The sequence below is a fragment of the Periplaneta americana genome, chromosome 15, assembly GCF_040183065.1.
Source record: "Periplaneta americana isolate PAMFEO1 chromosome 15, P.americana_PAMFEO1_priV1, whole genome shotgun sequence".
Lineage (NCBI taxonomy): Eukaryota > Metazoa > Arthropoda > Insecta > Blattodea > Blattidae > Periplaneta > Periplaneta americana.
The window spans coordinates 7,806,030-7,829,116 of record NC_091131.1 but is presented as its reverse complement, the minus strand read 5'-3'; the positions used below and the strand labels follow the sequence as shown (position 1 = coordinate 7,829,116).

The 23,087-nt window shown below is 37.3% G+C and overlaps 1 protein-coding gene across 1 annotated transcript in view; it reads right to left on the bottom strand.

Moving 5' to 3' along the window:
* The window catches only part of Col4a1 (Collagen type IV alpha 1), a 159,077-nt gene that overhangs the window by 50,994 nt on the left and 84,996 nt on the right, over positions 1 to 23,087 (bottom strand). Inside the window, exons 5-14 of the mRNA XM_069846629.1 lie at positions 22,276 to 22,383; positions 15,854 to 16,075; positions 14,271 to 14,462; positions 10,314 to 10,430; positions 10,076 to 10,240; positions 7,546 to 7,753; positions 5,692 to 5,786; positions 2,615 to 2,801; positions 762 to 958; positions 477 to 674 (exon numbers count right to left, since the gene is read on the bottom strand). Of these exons, the coding sequence (XP_069702730.1) occupies positions 477 to 674; positions 762 to 958; positions 2,615 to 2,801; positions 5,692 to 5,786; positions 7,546 to 7,753; positions 10,076 to 10,240; positions 10,314 to 10,430; positions 14,271 to 14,462; positions 15,854 to 16,075; positions 22,276 to 22,383 (1,689 nt within the window). The remainder of the gene's footprint in view (positions 1 to 476; positions 675 to 761; positions 959 to 2,614; positions 2,802 to 5,691; positions 5,787 to 7,545; positions 7,754 to 10,075; positions 10,241 to 10,313; positions 10,431 to 14,270; positions 14,463 to 15,853; positions 16,076 to 22,275; positions 22,384 to 23,087) is intronic.

Below are 23,087 nucleotides of genomic sequence, written 5' to 3'. Positions count from 1 at the left end.
TTGCCACTAATTCACATTTAAATAAATTGTTACGGTCCCATTTTTGGATAATGGACGGTGTGGCAAATTGTCTATCTGTGGCAAATTGTCTATCTGTGGCAAATTGTCTATTTGTGGCAAATTGTCTATTTGTGGCAAATTGTCTATCTGTTGCAAATTGTCTATCTGTGGCAAATTGTCTATCTGTGGCGAATTGTCTATCTGTGGCAAATTGTCTGTTTGTGGCAAATTGTCTATCTGTGGCAAATTGTCTATTTGTGGCAAATTGTCTATCTGTGGCGAATTGTCCCTGTTACCAATTTTCTGTGGCCAATTGTCCGGAACCGGTCTCTCTGTACAACTATCTCCAACAGCCACTCTGGAAGGCCTATTCTAGGAAAGAGGAAGATATGAGAAGTTGTTGAGGAATCAAAGATCATGCAACTAACAAGGTATCTTGGATGTAGTAAGCATGTGATTATTGATGTGCTACTCACAGCTTCTCCTTTGGCTCCTGGAAAGCCCTGTAATCCATCTTTTCCACGTGGGCCAATGGGTCCAAGGGGGCCGTCGCGCCCTGGCAAGCCCCTCTCTCCCTTCTCTCCAGGAGGCCCCATCACCAGATTGGCAGGGACGAGCACAGAGGCGCCTCTCTCACCCTGTGGTCCAGGAGGGCCCATTATCCCTGGCAGGCCCTGCAGAGTCAGAAAACAACTGTCTCAGTACGTCTGCTGAGCAGAGCACCCTCAACGACGACGCAGAGAAACCTGAAGCAGACTCACGGGGTTCCCAGGCGGACCCAGGGAGCCAGGGTTCCCATCCTGACCGGCCTCTCCTGGGTATCCCCGTTCTCCTGGAGGACCGCGGGGTCCTTGTTGTCCTGGAATACCATCAAGTCCTCGGTCTCCCTTCTCTCCAGGACGTCCTGGAAGACAATCCTGGCAACGGCCTCCTATGTCACCTTTATCACCAGTGGGGCCTGTAAACAGTATGAAGGTTGCTTTATAAATCTGAATCATAGTGGTGATCTTGAAGTAGTAATGCATGCGTGTCTCTATTCCTACTTCATTTCATTATTGTTGCTATTATTATTATTATTATTATTATTATTATTATTATTATTATTATTATTATTATTATAACAACTATCATTAGAAAAAGATAAGATTACCGAACAAATTGTACAGTAACTTACCACGCACATGCATAAAGAAGATTGGAAAAACCTGAAAAAAGATGGCATGAAAGCAGAACATGCCCCTTGGCCTAATTTCCCTTCCAGGGAGATGATTATGATGATGATGATGATTATTATTATTATTATTATTATTATTATTATTACAACTACTACTACTACTACTACTACTTACAAATGACTTTTTAGATAACCTGGAGATTCATTACTACCCTCACATAAGCATGTCATCTGTCTCTATCCATAGCAAGATTAATCCAGTCCCTACCATTATATCATATCCCACCTTCCTCAAACACATTTTAATATTATATGACTTGAGGCTTTCCCGGTGTTTCATATAGAATAACTCTTCTCGGGTTCTCAGCCAGGTGAGTTGGAGATTAGATTCCAAGCTTCCGATGGCTAGCTCTGCCATCTTCTTCAGGGATGAGGAAGAAGATGGCAGAGCTAGCCGTCGGAAGCTTGGAATCTAATCTCCAACTCACCTGGCTGAGAACCCAAGAAGAGTTATTGTACATTTTAATATTATCCTCTCATCTACGTCTCTATCTCCCCATGGTCTTTTTCCATCCTGCCTCCCAACTAACTCTCTATATGCATTTCTGGATTCGCCCATACGTGCTACATGCCCTGCCCATCTCAAACATTTGGATTTAATGTTCCTAATTATGTCGGGTGAAGAATACAATGTGAGCAGTTCTGCATTGTGTAACTTTCTCCATTCTCCTGTAACTTGATTCCTCTTAGCCACAAATATTTTCCTAAGAACCTTATTCTCAAATATCCTTAGCCTCTGTTCCTCTCCCAAAATGAGAGTCCAAGTTTCACAGTCATACAGAACAACCGGTAATATAACTGTTTTATAAATTCTGACTTTTCAGGCTTTTTGAGAGCAGACTGGATGACAAAAGCTTCTCAACCGAATAATAACAGGCATTTCCCGTATTTATACTGCGTTTAATTTCCTCTCGAGTGTCATTTATATTTGTTACTGTTGCTCTAAGATATTTGAACTTTTCTAGTTTTTCAAACGATAAATTTCCAATTTTTATATTCCCATTTCGTACTATATTGTGGTCACGAGACATAATCATATCCTTTGTCTTTTCGGATTTTACTTCCAAACCTATCTATTTTCTTTAAGTAAAATTCATATTCTCATATTCTTAAGTGGGCAATGTCCAGTGGGTACCTTAGCTTAGCCAGGGATCAGTCTTTGTTCTGATTTTCTAAGAGTAGAAATCTGTTTTTTTTTAGTGTGCTGTGGATAATTTACAAACCCTTGCAATTGTATAAGAATGTTTTCCAGTAGAACATTTGTTTTTGTTTTGCTCCCTTTCCATTTTAAGTGTTTTAGGAATAGCCTAAGTTGGTTCTGGGGAAGTGATTACTGCACTAATTGTTCCCTGCTCAGTCCGAGATTGCTTAACACTGTACCTGGGTATCCCGGTGTGCCTGGCCTTCCGTCCCTTCCCTTTTCTCCAGGAGCTCCAACTAACCCTGGAGGACCAGAAATTCCTTGCTGAGAATCTCCAGGAATGCCTCGAGGTCCTGGGTACCCTCTCTCTCCTTTTTGTCCTTTCAGTCCGTCTCGTCCTGGAGCACCATCCATGCCTTTTGGTCCCTTAAAATGAGTGGAATTCTCATATTACATTGAAGAGTTCGTAACTGAAAGGTGCTTAGTGGGGAAAGAAAGAACTGAAGTTACATTATTCAGGGATTGTTGCTAGTGCAATATAAATAAATTCAAATTTTAGGGTGTAATCTGTTTCAGAAGGAAGTTCTGATTATTCAGTTATAAGTGGTATCGGTAGTATTAGTAGAGGAAATTCTCTTCAAAATATGTGACTGGTTCTCAGTCAATAAATTAGTATTAAATTGTAACAAAACTAACATAATTCAATTTAAATCCTGTCCAAATTCAACGTCGCAAATTTCTAGCGCAATAATTAATAATAGATTCCCATTAGAAACAACAACAACAACCAAATTTCTTGGCTTAAAAATCGATAATGTGTTAAATTGGAAAAATCATACTAAAGAAAATTACCCCCAAACTAAATTCAGCTTGTTTTGCTATTAGATCTATGCAAAAGATAGTAAATATCAATACCTTAAAAACAATATACTTTGCATACTTCCACTCGGTAATGAGTTTTGGAATAATTTTCTGGGGAAATTCCACAGATAGTAACAATATATTTCTATTACAAAAAGGGTAATTAGAATAATAGTAGGTGCCAAATCTAGGGAATCGTTGGTGGATGTTTGCATACTGCAGTGAGCAGCAAGCAAGTTGGATAAATGACGTAATACATAGTTAGCCACTTGGAAATACGAATATAGCCGGCATATATTCTCTTTAACATAGACATTATTTTTCGGTAACAATGATATACACTAAATTTCTTGTAATAACCTACTTATATTTATGCTTCTCTGGGTGTAATTTGGAAAAATATATAATTTTTAACATACCTGTAAGCTCGAAATGTCGTGAAATGGTCCAATTGATGCGAAATAACGAAATATATGCGAATAACGAAACAAATTTCTCCATTCGTTTGTCGTTTTCTGTGGTGATATTGGAGATCCACTGCTTCCAGTATAATGAAGTTATTAAGTGATAGTAAAAGTGATAGAAATTATTTACTGGCATATAAGACACACGTGTTTTTATTTGTAAGTCAATAGTATGCAGTTTATTTTGTGGTTACTGCCTGTAGCAGAGTTTAAGGGGAGATGATTGTTAAGGTGTGTGAAAAATGAGGAAAGATTGCCTGAAAACAGCCCAGCATAGATTTGATTCTAATGAACATAGCTTTTTGAATTTTTTTTTTGCTGAATGATAGAGCTTTTAGCTAGTGAATGCACCTAGAATAGTTTCCATTTAGTTCTATGTAAGATAGAAGTAATTTTTTTTAATACTGGTGTTTCTTTTTAGAGTATCATTACACAACATAACATTGGTGCACTTCATTAATTTTCTGTAGTTCTGATGGTATCGAAATTTTAACCATTTATTGTCAGAGGAACTAAAGTAAAATCATGCAATATCTTTTTAAAATGTCCATTATTTTGGTACTAGGGCTCAAATGAAATTCGTTGTTGAAAAAAATTATTATTTTTTCAATGAAAACAATTGGCATAAATCAGACATTTTTTGAGTTACCTTAAAATAATTGCATGAATATGACTAATACAGTAGAATCTCGATTATCCGTCACCCTATTAACCGATTGTCGGATTATCCGACTGTCTTCCTCTTCTTTTTTCTACAGAAATATATGAAGTTCTGTACATTATATTAGCACGTTATATTTTCGAGAGAGGATTATTACAAGACTTTGCCCTTACACAGTCTGGTCTATTGTTCAAGTTGTCGTACTGTATAACTTCTATATAAACTTTTTTCCATGGGTATCAAAAGAAATCGTGTTGTACTAAGTATCAAAAAGTACAAATAAAGTGGTTTGGGGAAGGAGAAACTGTGGCTCATCTCAGAATACGAGATTTGAATCACAACTGTATGCAATTTAGTAAAAGTCAGGGATAAAGTGTATAAAGTACATAAATCTAAAACATGAAATGTCTACCTTTCCTATCTTCCGACAGACAGCTATTAGGGTAAGGAGTTTCCTTGTAACTTAACAACCAGAAACTTAAATCAGTGAAGTTCTGATCCACCACATAGCGTATTCAATACAAGATCATAGAGGAGCTTACGAGTGTGTAAGCATATTCACTAAATTTACGAAAATATTTTATGGTACGGATTATCCGATTTTTTCGATTAACCGTTCAGCCCATCCCCTTCGTTAACAGGGATAATAGAGGTTCTACTGTATGTATCTATTAACATACCCTGAAAATTTCATAATCCTATCGTAACTAGTTTCTGAGAAACGTGCACCAGTGTCATTTTATGTAACAATACTCTAATATTAAAACAAAAATATTTGTCTTACAAAGAACTAGATGGAAACTATTTTAGGTTCATTCACTAGCCAAAAACTCCATCATTCAGCACAAAAAATTTCAAAAAGCTATGTTCATTAGAATCGAATCTATACTGGGCTGTTTTCAGGCAATTTTTTTCTTATTTTCACACACCATAACAACAATCTCCCCTTAAATAACGTTTTGATATTGTGTATAGGACTACCTACATTAGTGGTACCTTGTGCTCTTCTGTGTCTGCACACAGATATAAACTCTTAAACAGTACAGATATATCAGATGATTTATAAACAAATATGGTGCTATACTTTAAACAACATTAATGGTTAAGTTTTTAATTCTTCATACTAGTATGGAATCCAAAAGAGACGAAGCTGCCTAATTCTTGTAACATGTTTCTATCTGTGGCTGTTATTTATTTTACGTGATCAGAAAATTTCAGTATTTTTCTGTGCTTTAGCTATATTAATTATGGTGCAACGGCATTACCTACAAAAAGTAAAATTAGATTAAGTTACCGGTACTGAATGTAAATAAACCCAACGGATACTCACAATGATTGACAAGCCCTTTTCGCCTGGCAGTCCTCTGAGCCCAGGTGGACCGGGTGGTCCTGTGAAGCCTCTGGGTCCTGTATCTCCCGGGAATCCTGCAGGACACAATAGAACCGTTAACTTGTATTGTGCAGTTTTGTTTGCATAGGAATGCGTTTTGTGAAATCATGAACTTAGAACATTTAGGAAGATGTAAAACCTTAGAAAAAGAAGATTATATACCTAAAAAATACTGCAGTGCATGAGGGCTAATTGCTTCTTTGCCAGATGTCTAGGCATTTGAACAACAACAGTTTTGTTTGCATTTTAAATCAAATTCACTTTTATTGAGCCTGAACCTCACTCTACAGTAGCGTGCAAATTAATCCAAACAACATAATTACTTATGCAAAAACACTCAAACGGGATAAAAAAAGGATCTAAGACATACCTCAGTAATCTATGTGGCCTCCCTTGTTCCTAATAAGAGCTCTGAGACGATTTGGCACGGATTCCACTAATTTCCCACAAATATTCTTCATTTCTTCATCACGAAACCATACACCAATGCGGGCAGAAATCATCTTCTCCTTTGTAGAACAATCCATTTTTTGCATTCTTCTTTTGCAAATTGACCACAAGTTCTCAATGGGGTTGATGTCGGGTGAGTTGCCTGGCCAGGGGAGTACCTGAATATTCTTCTTGTTGAAGAATTCTGTAGTTTTTCGAGATGTATGGCATGGTGCCAGGTCTTGTTGGAACACACCTCTGCCATTCGGAAATTATTTTTGCAACTGGGGTACGATTCTGGTTTCCAATAAGTGAATATATTTGTCAGAATTCATCATTCCCTTGATAGGTATTAATGCTCCAGGCCCTTCATGTGTAAAACAACCCCAAAACATTCCTTTAGGGGTGTATTTGGGTGCTTGTTGGAGATGAGCTGCTGTTACTTTTTCGGATCCTTTCCGTACGTAAGAAACACGGTGGCCGTGGACCTCGAAATGAGACTCATCGGAAAAAAGTACATTCTTCCAGTCATTCACTGTCCAGTGTTGATGTAATTTTGCCCACATTAAGCGTTTTTTGCACATAACAGGGGTTAGCAGTTGCTTCTTAATAGGCTTACGAGCCCTTCGTCCAGCTTCCAAAAGCCTACGCCGCACTGTTGTGACGTGAATATTCGCCCCAGTGGTAGCCATTAACTCGTGGGTTAAGTCGACAGCAGTTAGTCTAGGATTTAATTTACTTTTCCTGGCAATTAAACGATCATCTGCAGGTGAAGTCTTCCTTTTTCGGCCACAGTTTCCTTTTTTCTGGGGTGTGATGGATCCAGTCTCCCTGTATCGTTTTATGATCGAATTAACAGTAGCCAAACCGATGTGACATTCTGCAGCAATTTGCTTCTGTGTCATAGAAGAATGCTCTGCTAATGTTATAATTTTAGACCGTTTTCATGGAGTTGTATCCATTTGTGAAGACGACGAATGTACACAGGATTGCAGTATTAAGTCTTCAACACAACTGAAATGCTTATAAGTACAAAACGACAGGCAAAATGTCACATATTATAAAAAAAAATAATGACAGACCTTCAACAATGGAATTACACGTACTACAGATGTCAATTAAAGCGGTATGAGCAGCTGTGAGGCCAACAATGACAGAAAATGTAAAAATCTGTCGTGTTCGGATTAATTTGCACGCTACTGTAAGTACAATATGACAAAGATCACAGTGCTGATTCATTTTTCTAAATGAGGAAATGGGGAATGGTTATACTATAGGTTATAAAGAAAAGGTGTAAGCTTTCATAAGTTACCTATATAATTTAAAATTTGTCAGTAAGTAAGTCTCTCTAAAGCAGTCACCCACCTGGCAGACCTGGTTCTCCCTTAGCTCCCTTATCACCAGGTGGACCTTCTGTTCCAGGTGTACCTGGTACTCCAGGCCCTCCTGCACTTCCCGGGGGTCCACGTGGTCCCGTTTCTCCTGGATACCCATCCAATCCTTTAGGTCCCATAGGCCCTGGGAATCCTCTTGGACCTGGTGGTCCAGGAGGCCCCGGTCTTCCTTTGCCACCCTAATGCAGAAAATGACAGCTACACATCTAAATGCTGAGGTGTACAGTAATACTACTCATTGTTTTTAAAACGCGTGTTTGTTGGTGTTTTGTTTCTATTTGTTACCTCTACACTTCCTCCTTTCACTGTTATGTCCTGCATATTTTCACTTATTCTTCAATCCTCTAATCTTTCCAAACGCTCTGTATTTTCAAACGCCTTCAACAATCCACACAAAATTACCATAAATATATCTTACCATCACTAAAATAATGGTTACGACAGTTCCTATGAAGGTTGGGAGGAGAAAGTTCCAGAATATGCCTGCCTATCTAACTGATGTGAGTGATGTTCTTCATTACCCAAAGCTTTCGAAGTGATGTTCTTCATTGCCGAAAGCTTTTCGAAGTGATGTTCTTCATTGCCCAAAGCTTTTCGAAGTGATGTTCTTCATTGCCCAAAGCTTTTCGAAGTGATGTTCTTCATTGCCCAAAGCTTTTAGAAGTGATGTTCTTCATTGCCCAAAGCTTTTCGAAGTGATGTTCTTCATTGCCCAAAGCTTTTCGAAGTGATGTTCTTCATTGCCCAAAGCTTTTCGAAGTGATGTTCTTCATTGCCCAAAGCTTTTAGAAGTGATGTTCTTCATTGCCCAAAGCTTTTCGAAGTGATGTTCTTCATTGTCCAAAGCTTTTCGAAGCGATGTTCTTCATTGCCCAAAGCTTTTAGAAGTGATGTTCTTCATTGCCCAAAGCTTTTCGAAGTGATATTCTTCATTGTCCAAAGCTTTTCGAAGTGATGTTCTTCATTGCCCAAAGCTTTTCGAAGTGATGTTCTTCATTGCCCAAAGCTTTTCGAAGTGATGTTCTTCATTGTCCAAAGCTTTTCGAAGTGATGTTCTTCATTGCCCAAAGCCTAGACTTTGATTTAACTTTGTGTTGTTCTGAATTTATACTACATTTTGTTTAAGAATGATACTGATGCTCAAATACTAGGGCATTCGAAAAGTAATGGCAACATAGTTACTGTTTCACACTAAATTTATTTAGGTTACTTCTGACATTACATACTTCAAATATAGTGTCCTGCCATGTTAACAGTACATTGCCAAATTCTTGGAAGCAGCATTTTTGGATCTGAAGCTCTTCGGATGTCAATTCTGGATTGAAAGCCAATGCCTCGCTTCCACCCAACTTGCAATAGTTCAGTATGGTAGGACTTCTCTCCACAGGCTTCTTGTAATGCCCTAAAGCACTGAGTTGCATGTTTTTCTCTTGCAACTTGGATTTTTATGAAGCACCTTTGTTCGTACCTTTAGGGCTGCATTGTTTACTACAAATCAGAAACAGCCACTGTATTTACAAAATATGGCTACTTCGAGACTCTCAATATTGCAAGATTATGAAACAATCGCTGCTCTATCACATAGTGCAAGATTTCAATGATCACCGCTAGGAGCGCTGATTTACAGCATTGTTGCCATTACTTATCGAATGCCCTAGTATTTTGATTTTACATAGGTTGGATAAAAAGTAATGGCAACACTGCTGTCACGTGACGATGGTGCGTTCGAGAGTTGCCAGCTGTATGGACATGAACAAGGACTGTTAGATGAGTTAGTGTAGCCAGTGGCGACAGTACTCTGTCAATCTACTGCAGTGTGTAGAACGTTCACTTTCATAGGGATAGTGCGAGCGCCCTAAGATCATGTTTACAAAACTAGAGCAACGTTCCTGGATCAAAATTGAAGTGGCACGAGGTCGTAGTGCACAAGAATGTTTTCAGGGACTGCGTGAAGCATGTGGCGATGCAGCGTTGCCATATCGCACAGTTGCACGATGGGTTAAAGCGTTTCGGGAAGGCCTTGTTGGAAGTGCTGTGAAGGTGATGTTCATTGTGGCGTATGACATTGATGGGGTAATACTGCACCACGCTGTACCTCCAAGGCAGACGGAAAACGCGGACTACTGGAACATCCACCGTACTCACCCGATATGATCCATGCGATTACGATCTTTTCACCAAAGTGAAAGAACCACTGCGAGGGACCCGGTACAATACTAGAGATGAACTTATCCGTGCTTTAGGGCGGTCAATACGGAACATCAACAAAGATGGACGCGCTGATGGTGTACGACGCCTTCCAAACATTTGGCAAAAGGTAATAAATAAGGGAGGCGACTATATAGAAGGTACGTAAATGTTGTACCCCTGTGAATAAAGCCATGTCAGAAATATCGAACTGTTGCCATTACTTTTTATCCAACCCAAGTACATCTGCGATTGGAATCTCAAAAGTAATACAAAAGCTCTGCAACTTAACACAGAATAAGGTGTGTACTTACACCAGGAGGCCCTGGTGGCCCTCGCAGTCCAGGTGCTCCTAGGGGACCGTCTTGTCCTGGTTCACCTTTCATTCCAGGTCGGCCAGACAAGCCGTCCAATCCGTCGTAGCCACGGTCTCCTTTTTGTCCCACAGGTCCCGGTGGCCCAGGGAAGCCGTCACGGCCCTAAATTACAAACAGCCTGTGAGTGTGCAAGTGACAGACAATAGAACCCTGGGGATCATGCGTCTGTACTCACCCGCTGTCCTGGGGCACCAGGCAGCCCCTTCTCTCCCTTCATTCCGAACTCCCCAGGCATTCCAGGATCTCCAGTCATTCCAGGCTCTCCTTTTTGTCCATATGGTCCGGTTTCTCCCTGTGTCACATATGATACTATGTGTAATCACTGCGATATACAGTATTCTGAGAATCAACTCGCTTGCTTTCATATATTGCAAGCAACTCTTTAATACAAAACAAATCATATCGTCGGTTTATAAGCAAAACACATTAAGGGGAGAGGATGGTATTTTTTGGTGAAAAATGAGTAAATTAAAAAAAAAAATTCTTTAAAATAAATGTGATATGTGTGGAATGCATAGCGTAACATTTTGTGTGTATTGGTGCCCTTATCGGATGTTGAGTCGCCATTTTTAAACTTCCTGCGTTATGGATTTTTAAATCACTCGCCAACTTTTATTGTTGTTTCCGGTAAATTAAATTTTCAAATTTTTTTTTTCTTTAAAATACTCTTTGATATGTGTGGAATGCATTGTATAACACTTTGTGGGTATTTGTGCCCTTATCGGATGTTGAGTCGCCATTTTTAAACTTCCTGCGTTATGGATTTTTAAATCACTCGCCAACTTTTATTGTTGTTTCCGGTAAATTAAATTTTCAAAACATTTTTTTTTCTTTAAAATACTCTTTGATATGTGTGGAATGCATTGCATAACACTTTGTGGGTATTTGTGCCCTTATCGGATGTTGAGTCGCCATTTTTAAACTTCCTGCGTTATGGATTTTTAAATCACTCGCCAACTTTTATTGTTGTTTCCGGTAAATTAAATTTTCAAATTTTTTTTTCTTTAAAATACCCTTCGATATGTGTGGAATGCATTGCATAACACTTTGTGGGTATTTGTGCCCTTATCGGATGTTGAGACGTCATTTTTAAACTTCCTGCGCTATGGATTTTTAAATCGCATGCCCACATTTATCAGTTTCCAGTAACTTCATTTTTTTGCTACATTGCCAGACAAAAATGGATATAATTTCTGAACTATAGAGATACATGCATGAAATTTAGAACACACATTGTTTAGACTATTAGGAAACTTTTCTCTGTAACAGAATTTTGTTAATTGATTTCATTTAAAAAATACGTCCGTTTGTTTGCAAGAAAGGAAATCAGAAAATTGTTATTAAATTTTAATTGTTTATTTTACAAACGTAGGGACTAATATCAAAATTCTGTTACAGACAGTTTGTAGAACATGCTTTTGCAAATACATTGCAAAAAACCGTTTGAATCTATCTTTAAAAACGGGTTAGATATATCGGTTTTAGTACAATCCTTCATTGGGTACATTTTTTTTTTCAAATTTGGGCCCCCAAATAATTTTTTTTTCAAAATATTTATATTTGGTTGAATTGTTACAGATATGAGCTCTCTACATACAAAAAATTAAAAATTTACACCAAATAGGAAAAAAGTTAAAAAAAATACCATCCTCTCCTCTTCTTAATTGCACTAACCTACGTGCTTTTGCCGCTCCATCTACTGGTAATATCCGTTAAATCCTAAAAGATCGTCTTACCTAGATAAATTTAATTATTTTCTTTTTCACTAAGTCTGAGGATAGGAACTTTTTTCAGGTAAAATACATTAAGTGACTCGTGTTTAACCAGATTAATTTTGGCAGATATAGTGACTTAGTTTGACTTAATAATATTTTTTACTGTTACATTGTTCTGTTTCCTATGACATAATAATCATTATTATTATTATTATTATTATTATTATTATTATTATTATTATTATTATTATTATCGCCATCCTTGAGAACGCCAAAACAAATCAACAAGATCCAGTGTGCAACTTTTCTGAACTGTTGTTCTAATGCTAATAAAATTATTGTCGGAGAAAGAAGATCCCCTTTTGAATGTGGCTTTGATTCCAAATCAAGAGCTCGATTACCATTCTCATTACGATTTTTCTTAATTGCAGTAATCTATTTTGTGGTATTGTTTATTCAAGTGTGTAACTGCGAAGGACAAATTTCTAATTTAAGTGCAATAATAGCAAAAGTTGAAAATATTCACATTTTTATAAAGCCGTACTATCATAAGAAGGAATATAAAGGGTAGAAGAGAAATAACCTTGCAGATTGAAAGAGACGATAGGTTACACGTAAATGAGTAGAAAATCTATATTACGTTTTGTGATTAAATGCACGGTTAATTAGAAAATTAAGTTTGAAGTTTCAGCAGTCCGGCAACATCGCCGCTAAAACACTGCTCGTATACAGATGTAAGAGGTCAACGAACTCGGCGAGTCTCCTTACGTAAGGTGCCCAAGACGTTGCCACGCCTTAGCTTCGTGCAGTGGTTTGAATTTAGGGGTTTTTAAAATTAAATTTACACGAAAACAGTGCACGCTATTGAAATACGCCAGATGCATAAATTATTCTTTATTAGATTTTCTGTCGATATGGGCAAAAATATTATCCTACTCGCAATAGTTACCGAATAAGAGATTCTTAAACATTTGCGAAAAAACATTCTTTTCTGAAAAAACTATGAACTTTCCAACAATATGATATTATAGTTTTTTGTTACATACAACATGAACTATTCACTCTGGAAATCTGCAAGGCTATTTCACTTCCACCGTGTATAAACTGGGTCAGTGACTGTTCATTTTTATACGAAGTAGATAATAAAAATAACGTTTACTCTGCAAAATCTGAAACTTTAGACAGTTTACCTTATATTTCACTTTCTACCAATAATTAACAATAGATCCCTATTAGAAATAACAACAACCAAATTTCTTGGCTTAAAAATCGATAATGTGTTAAATTGGAAAAATCATACTAAAGAAATTACTCCCAAACTAAATTCAGCTTGTTTTGCTATTAGATCTATGCAAAAGATAGTAAATATCAATACCTTAAAAACAATATACTTTGCATACTTCCACTCGGTAATGAGTTTTGGAATAATATTCTGGCGAAATTCCACAGATACAGTATATTCCTACTATAAAAAAGAGTAATTAGAATAACAGTAGGTGCCAAATCTAGGGAATCTTGTAGGACTATTTTCAGAAAACTACAAATAATGCCCATGGCTTGTCAGTATATCTTTTCATTAATAATCTTCCTCGTATGTAATCGTGAAAACTTTGTAACTAATTCAACAGTTCATAGCATAAATACACGTCAAAAAATGACTTTCATACTCCATTGGCAAGTCTATCATGCTATCAAAAAGGAGTGAGTTATATGGCAGTAAAAATTTTTAAGAGCCTCCCTATCGATATAAAAAATGAAACTCAAAACATAAGATTATTTAGGGCCAAATTAAAGAAGTACCTAATTTCTCACGCCTCCTATTCTGTAGGTGAATTCATGACATTCAATAACACTTCATGAAATTGATACTAAAACTTTGTGTTGTACTAGTAGACTATATTGTAAATCTCGTCTGTATATATTTCATCTAGACTGTGACTATAAATTAAGACTTTATAATAATCTTAAGTTTTTTGACTTGTTCCATATTTTAGCTGTGAAGCAATGTATGAATACCATGGAATGTTAATAAATACAATACAATACCAACTGTTGCCACCATAGCACCATTGCCTTCAGCACTAAGTTAGTTTAGAAAATATTATTTCACTTCCACAGAGCTATTATACATACTCCAATAAAGCAACTTCATACTTATAAAGATCAAAATCCCAAACCTTAGAGCAGATTTTGGGGATTCAGTTTCGCCAAAACTTTTCTCAAAATTAACATTTTTTACTTAGGGCCTGATGTATTTTTCTTGTAAACCAACGATATGTTAAACTGCAAAATATAATAGTTTAAGTATGTTAAAGATTTTTTTTTTTAATCTGTGAGTTCTACACAAGGTTTAGAGCCACCCCTGACTTTCAGCTGGACATTCTGCCTGATCATTGCTTTTGCTTGAAGAGAGTTACCCTGTCGCCTTTGTCTCCTTTGTCGCCAACAGGTCCAATTGTGACGCCTTTCGGAGATAAAAAGGGCGGGTATTCTGCAGGTTTTCCAACAGGTCCCCGATCACCCTTTATTCCTTTTTCTCCCTTGGCTCCCTCGTAACCTACTCCCATGTTGCCTTTCTCGCCTTTTGGTCCAGGTGGTCCTCGAGGTCCCTGCAACAGCACAGTGTTTCATTAAATGTAGGACAGACAACTCCACACTGCACATAATCATAGAGCTGCTGATCTGAAATTTTCCTCGCATTGTACTAAACAAGTCTTAAAATGGTAGGCTACAGTAACTTTTGACTTTGGTTGAGTTGTGAAGAATAATTTGGGATTATGAACTGTGTCTTGAGATTTAATGTCTCATTGATTGATTGACTGATTGATTGATAGATTCATTCGTTCGTCCATCCGTCCATCCATCCATCCATTTTATTTATTCATTCATCCATCTGTCTGTCCACCCACCCATTTCATTCATTCATTCATTCATTCATTCATTCATTCATTCATTCGTCCATCCATCCATCTATTTCATTCATTCGTCTGTCCATCCAACGCATTCGTCCGTCCGTCCGTCCGTCCGTCCGTCCGTCCATCCATCCAACTTTTCATTTATCCCTTCATCCATCCATTTCATTCATTCATTCGTCCATCCGTCTGTCCATCCATCTATTTCATTCATTCATCTGTCCATCCATCGCATTCGTTCGTCCGTCCGTCCATTTTATTCATTCATTCGTCCATCTGTCCACCGACTCATTTCATTCATTCGTCCATCCGTCTGTCCATCCATCTATTTCATTCGTTCATTCATTCATTCATTCATTCATTCATCTGTCCATCCATCGCGTTCGTCCGTCCGTCCATCCATCCATCCTTCCATTCGTCCATCTGTCTATTCATCCACCCATTTCATTAATTCATTCGTCCACCCGTCTGTCCATCCATCTATTTCATTCATTCATTCATTCATTCATTCATTCATTCATTCATTCTTTCATTCATTCGTCTGTCCACCCATCGCATTCATTCATTCGTTCGTTCGTTCGTTAATCCATCCTTCCATTCATCCCTCCATCCATCCATTTTATTCAATCATTCGTCCATCTGTCTGTCCACCCACCCATTTCATTCATTCATTCATTCATTCATTCATTCATTCATCTATTTCATTCATTCATCCATTCATTCATCTGTCCATCCATCCATCTAATTAATTAAATTCGTTTGTCCATCCATCCCATTCATTCATTCGTCCATCCGTCTGTCCAGTGTCCATCCACTCATCCATCCATCCCATTCGTTCATTCATTCATTCATTCATTCATTCATTCATTCATTCATTCGTCCATCCGTCTGTCCAGTGTCCATCCACTCATCCATTCATCCATTCATTTCATTCATTCATCTGTCTATCTGCCTGTCTACTCATTCATCATTCTGTGTACCCCCTCATCTGTCTGTCTCTCTATGTTTGCCAATAAATAAATCAACCAGTACATCAATGACACGGTTGGTCATGCAGTCAGTCAATGAGTAATGGATGTGCTACATACCACAGGACCAGTCTCCCCTTTCTGTCCAGAATATCCAGAGTCTCCCGGACTGCCCGGTGCTCCTGGCGGTCCTCGTACTCCATCTGAGCCAGGCTCACCCTTCTGTCCCTTTGGAAACAGACCGGCATATGCAGGCTCTCCTTTCTCGCCCTTCCCGCCCGGTGATCCTGGGAAGCCTCTGGGACCCGGTTCCCCCGGCAAGCCAGGGGTTCCAGGAAAACCCTAGAACAGTCACGTGATGCAGTGAGGTTTTGGATTGATTGGTTGGATTGTAGAGTGACACAAGTCATAGTATGGTTCATTGTGTGCCATTCCAGCATATCTTATTTATGTTGTATTTTGCTCCTGTTTTTTAGATTATTTTTGTCTTTTCTCCAGTGAGCTGTACAGATCCAGAAACAACATTTTGGCCAACTAAATTTTCCAAGTTCAGTAAACACTGAGCATGCGCAGTATGTTATAGGTGGAACTTGAAAAATTCAGGTCGCCCAAATTTTGTTTCTGGGTCCAACCATCCAAGATACTACAAGTCGCAGCTTGTGATAGTCTTATTAGGCCAAAAAAATTCCCAACACAGATTCTCATACTTCTGCGAGAACAGGACAATAGTACGGATCATGTTTCCAGTTGCTCTTGAATGTACAATGATCTGTCAAAATTTCTAGAATCAGTTCTAAATTTTCAGTGATAAATATGGCAGTATCTGGCGTCTTTGGTGGAGGTGCTGATACAGCAGCCCTTCCTTGTCGACAGCTGATATAGTTTACCCAATTTTCGGAAAATTCGTGAAATAAGAGTGATGTAAACATTGTGTTAAATATTATAGAGACTGCAGATTCTGGACCCTTCCATATGCTACTTCAGCAATTGTTACTTGCCATATCTCTTCTTAACTTACAGTTAATTAAGGGAAGAGGATGGTATTTTTGATGAAAAATGACTAAATTAAAAAAAAAATTATTTCAAATACTCTGTAATATGTTTGGATCGCTATTTTTAAACTTCCTGCATTATGGATTTTAATTCACTTGCCCACTTTTATTGTTGTAAATTAAATTTTCAATTTTTTTTTTCTTTAAAATACCCTTTGATATGTGTGGAATGCATTGCATAACATTTTGTGGGTATTTGTGCCCTTATCGGATGTTGAGACGTCATTTTTAAACTTCCTGCGCTATGGATTTTTAAATCACACACCCGCTTTTATCGGTTTCCAGTAACTTCATTTTTCTTTTGCTACATTGCCAGACAAAATCAATATAATTTCTGAACTATTAAAGATACATGTATGAAATTTAGAACACACATTCTTTAGACTATTAGGAAACTTTTCTCTGTAACAGAATTTTGTTAATTGATTTCATTTTTAAAATACGTCCGTTTGTTTGCAAGAGAGGAAATCAGAAAATTGTTACTAAATTTTAATTGTTGATTTTACAAACGTAGGGACTAATATTAAAATTCTGTTACAGACAGTTTGTAGAACACACTTTTGCAAATACATTGCAAAAAATGTTTGAATCTATCTTTGAAAACAGTTTAGATATATCTGTTTTAGTACAATCCTGCATTGGGTATATATATTTTTTTTCAAATTTGGGCCCCCAAATAATTTTTGTTTTCAAAATAGTTTTATTTGGCTGAGTTGCCACAGCTATGAGCTCTCTACCTACAAAAAATGAATAATTTACACCAAATAAGAAAAAAGTTAAAAATACCATCCTCTCCCCTTAAGAGTACTTGGGTATAACATTACCCTTCCTCTTATTTAGTGAAGATCAATCTTCGAATTTCAAAGGAACTTCTACACAGATTGCCGCCATTTGTGTAGCTTGTAGCATTATTTTTAATTGTTTTCGTCATATGGAAAGACTGTAGGGTTTCTGCTGCACTGTAAGCAAACTATAGGTGACGATTCGTTCGAAAATTAATTTTTCGTCAGCCTGTTTTCTTAATTAAAAGCTACATATCAGTGCGTACATCAAATTACACAAAATTACAGCACTTGTCACTATTAAGTATTGACCCTAAATCTGATGCATGCCCCACAGAAATTTAAAATAATAATAATTGGGACGTTTGAGATGGGCAGGGCATGTAGCACGCATGGGCGAATCCAGAAATGTGTATAGATTGTTAGTTGGGAGGCCGGAGGGAAAAAGACCTTTGGGGAGGCCGAGACGTAGATGGGAGAATAATATTAAAATGGATTTGAGGGAAGTAGGATATGATGATAGAGAATGGATTAATCTTGCACAGGATAGGGACCGATGGCGGGCTTATGTGAGGGTGGGAATGAACCTCCGTGTTCCTTAAAAGCCATAAGTAAGTAATAATTGAGTACTACTAAAGAAAAGTAATGTGAGGACTGTACTCTTAATATTAAAATATTCAATTTTTAGAAAAACTTAAGAAATAAAGGACGAGCTAGGTAATGATTTTACTCAAATGAAACCGAGGAGTTACGCTTCGTTACATCAGCGGTTATCTATTGTAAATGAAAGTACTTTTTTTTTTGTTAATAGAAATTAAAATTTATTTATCAATAAAATTGTGTGTTCATTTGTTCGCGCCTACGTCATATGAACAGCAAGTGCATGTAAATTACGTATGAGATAAGTAAGATAAGAAGTTAAAACTAGGCCTATGTGAGGAAACCGGAAATGTACTGTAAAATGGGGTAAACTTCACCGTAAAAGGAAAAAAGAACACAAAATAAACTCCGATATCAGTCTTAAAACAGTAATAAATATTTGAGGAACTGAGAAAAAGGAATGAACTTTAAAAATATGCTCAGTGCATCTGATAACATGGTTTAAATGCTCTTTTTTTTCGCGGTCAAATTTACCCCAGTTTACGGTATTATGGAAAATAGTTCATTTCGGAGAAAATAGGGAGTGCGGCTACTATATCCCATGTAATATCCACCCTAAAAAACCTTGCCCTTCCAAGAAAAAGCTGAAATGACGCCCCCTGTATGCACATGGTGGTGGTGTTGGTAGTGATGTACCGTATGCTGAAGTCTTATGGAACATATAACATGACGGACTTTGGCTTCATTCACGCCATTTACTGTACTGTATGGGCTATTCCATCTCAAATCGACCGGAATACAGAGAAAATTGACCTTGCAATTTTTAAATACAATGAAACTTTTTCTGTCCGTTGACAACTGTGATACAATGCTTTGTGCAAAGTTTGAGGCATCAGAACTTCATAGTGTTTAAATTAAAAATATTTAAATTTATCGTATTTTCATAAAATTAGCAACTTTAAACTGTTGTGGCTCCGAAACCCTTTCACCCAATGATCAAAATCATGGTTTATTTTGATGCTGAGAAATTAAAGTTTATATTGACATGCAAACAGTTTTTCTTACTTTTTATGGAAATGGAGAAATTTAGATTTTTCTTCATTAAGACGCCTTTGCCCACGAAACAATATTTAAAAAATATATGGTTAGATTCCGCATTGAAAGTACAAATAAACACATATTTTTTACTGGTGCACCGTTGATAAGAAAGTATGGAAAATATCAAATAAAGAAAATAAATAGTACGCGCGTGAAGTAACCAGCTGACTGTGAGGCGGGATTTAGCCGAGACAAGCAAGGCCAGGAGACAAACACGTGATGTTTCGTCTAGTAGCGCATAGCTGGGCTAGATTTATCACAAGTTTTCATAAACACAGGAGTAAAATGACGCCCAACGCTCGCTTATCTTCAGATCTCGGCCAGTGCGTGCAGTACTGCACCGTTGAAGTAGTCCAGGCGTGTGAAAATAATTTATTTAATACCCTCGAAACTTATTTCGAGCCACTAAGCAAACAATGCCGAATCCCTCTTAATAATGCAAGGCTTTTTCTCAATTTTTTTTTTTTTTTTTTTTTTACATTTTTACAAATGGGCAAAAAGCCTAAAAGTAAGTAAAATCAGATTATCTGTCTCTCTGTACACAATAAAAATAAGGATTACTTCTTATCATAACCTACCAAATCTCAGCTTCAAAATGAGCTCCCGTTCAATGTTCTGCAGTAAATGGTTCCAGAGTTCTGAGCGCTGAAAGAGGTTTGTTTTTCTAAAATACGCTAAATTTGTCGCTCAATACAGTAGAACCTCTATTATCCGTGGTAATGAAGGGGGTGGGCCGAACGGTTAATCGAAAAAATTGGATAATCCGTACTATAAGAGATTTTCGTAAATTTACAAGTTCACTAATTTAAGTTTCGTAGTGAACGGCGGGTTTTTAAGGGCCAAGGAAACTCTTTGTAATAGCTGTCTGTGGAAAGATATGAATAGTGGAGGTCTCGTGTTGTATATTTACATACTTTATACACTTCAAACTCATATTCTGTTTGCATGATGAGCCATGGTTTTTCTTTCCCCAAACCACTCAGTTATTTACGCTTTTTTTCGATAACTTACTTAGCACAAGAAGATTTCTTTTGACATCCGTAGAAGACATTTCATATAGAAGTTATACAGTACGACACAATTCGAACAGGATTTACCGTAGAGAAAAGGCTTGTAATAACACTCTCTAAAAAATAACGTGGTAATACAATGTACTGTAGGCCTACTTCATATATTTCTGCAGAAAAAAGCGAGAGAAAGACAGACGGATAATGCACCAATCGGTTAATAGGATGACGGATAATCGGGATTCTACTGTAGTACGAAAACCGTTTGACTTTCGATAGTATATTTTTTAAAATGCACTCTCCTTAGCACCTTGTATAAGTAGGGAAAAATTAGAGTATTAAAAAATGCGAGGTTTTTTACTGATCGATTTCATATGGAATAGACCGTATATTAATTTTAAGATTAGCAAAACAGTACGAAATTGTACCGAAATTAAAAACCAGTAAGTAAGTATAGACAAGGTCATTACTATAACAATATATGTTGAGCCCTCGACATGTATTCTAAAGATACAGAAGTCTGCAAATGTCCAACTCTTGAAACCTTCTGTGACAATAAACTGAGTATGCTGTCATAAGTGTGGCGACAGCAGTCTTCTTCAGATGATGCTCTGACCTTCACACACTGCCGGCATGTATGGCGGGGATGGGGAAGGAATGAAGGAAAAAGTGTATGCATGCATGAGCAAATTTTGACCTTAACAGCTCCCCATACAAAAAAGTTACATGACACAACATTACGCAGGTCTTCAGTTCCTCATACTTCTGACAAGGCAAATAAAAACGGAAACGCAATGTGTACTCTTCACTCAGGAAGTCTGGCCCAAGTGATGCTGTACAGTCAGTGGCGGCCCTAAAAGAAGAAGTATTGCGGAACCACCAGTATTCATCGTAATCGGAGATCTATTAAATTACATAGGGTATTTCGTATACATTGCCATTTTTATATATTCTACAAGGAATACACGCGTACGTGGTGTCCAGAAAGGGGTTACAAACTTCAACAGTAGATATTATTCACCAAAATAAAAAAGAAAGTCTAATAAACACAGATCCAAAAATAATAGCTACGGAAATAGAGTAACTTTCTTGTTATCGATATACAGCCGATGCAGCGGCATTCGTACATTGTTCAGCCCTTCATCGTAAGAGAAGGACGCGTTGCTGACAGACATTCACAAATTGCTGATGTAATGTCTCCTAGTAATTCATTGACTTTCAGAACCACGAAGTCTTTAAATGCCTCTACACTCTTTGAATGCAATGAAGTCTTTAAATGTCTCCACAGTCATTGAATGCAATGAAGTCTTTAAATGTCTCCACAGTCTTTGAACACAATGAAGTCTTTAAATGTCTCCACAGTCTTTGAATACAATGAAGTCTTTAAATATCTCCACAGTCTTTGAACACAATGAAGTCTTTAAATGTCTCCACAGTCTTTGAATACAATGAAGTCTTTAAATGTCTCCACAGTCTTTGAATACAATGAAGTCTTTAAATGTCTCCACACTCTTTGAACACAATGAAGTCTTTAAATGTCTCCACAGTCTTTGAATACAATGAAGTCTTTAAATGTCTCCACACTCTTTGAATACAATGAAGTCTTTAAATGTCTCCACAGTCTTTGAATACAATGAAGTCTTTAAATGTCTCCACAGTCTTTGAATACAATGAAGTCTTTAAATATCTCTACATTCTTTGAATACAATGAAGTCTTTAAATATCTCCACACTCTTTGAATACAACGAAGTCTTTAAATTTCTCCACAGTCTTTGAACACAATGAAGTCTTTAAATTTCTCTACATTCTTTGAATGCAATGAGGTCTTTAAATGTCTCCACAGTCTTTGAATACAATGAAGTCTTTAAATATCTCTACACTCTTTGAATGCAATAAAGTCTTTAAATGTCTCCACAGTCTTTGAACACAATGAAGTCTTTAAATATCTCTACACTCTTTGAATGCAATGAAGTCTTTAAATGTCTCCACATATTTCTACTTACATCTGTTCCGTTACATCCATCCAACCCAGGAAGACCGGGTGAGCCAGGAGGACCTTGCACACCTGGAATGCCATTCAAGCCAGGAAAACCCGGCATACCCATTTTTCCCTGAAACAGTAAGAACAGTTCTGTGCAGCAGCCAACTCTTCTTTGTTTGTGCCTCAAAATTGAAATCGTAATCGGAATGGATTGTTGCTAATGTAGGCAACTATTTGTAATATCAAATATTAGAACTCATTAGCACACAGTTAATCTTATACAGAGTGGAAGTGAAATAACCCTGCAGATTTTCAGAGCGAATAGCTCGTGTTGCATGTATATGTACAGGGACATCATTTTATTTTTACTTCAATTTTTATTGTACCTGAGTTTTTGAATGTACTTCACTCCCACCCCTTCTACTAATGGAGTTCCAACTCCACACAGAACCAAGACCGCAGATAGTAAGAAGTACTGAGTTATTGAGTATAGTACGTTCCAGAAATATGTTCGCGTTTTCCAGTGACGAAAGAGCTTTCAATATTGAATCATATTTTCGCACAGGTACTGTCCGTTTGTCTACGTCGCATCCCGATTTCCCCCACCTGCTTCTGCTCACCCTCTGTAATAGCTGGGATGTCTTAGCTCTTTTCTGAAAACATTAATTTCTCTCAGGAATTGGAAGTTTACGTAATATTATACAGCTGTTTAATTTAACTTAAATAAAAGGGCCTTATTAAGTAATTAACTGTCACGTGATTTCCTCCCTTTCTACGACCCTACGACTTAACCACTTGGACGGACAGTAGATAGCATGTCTGAGTAATTTTATA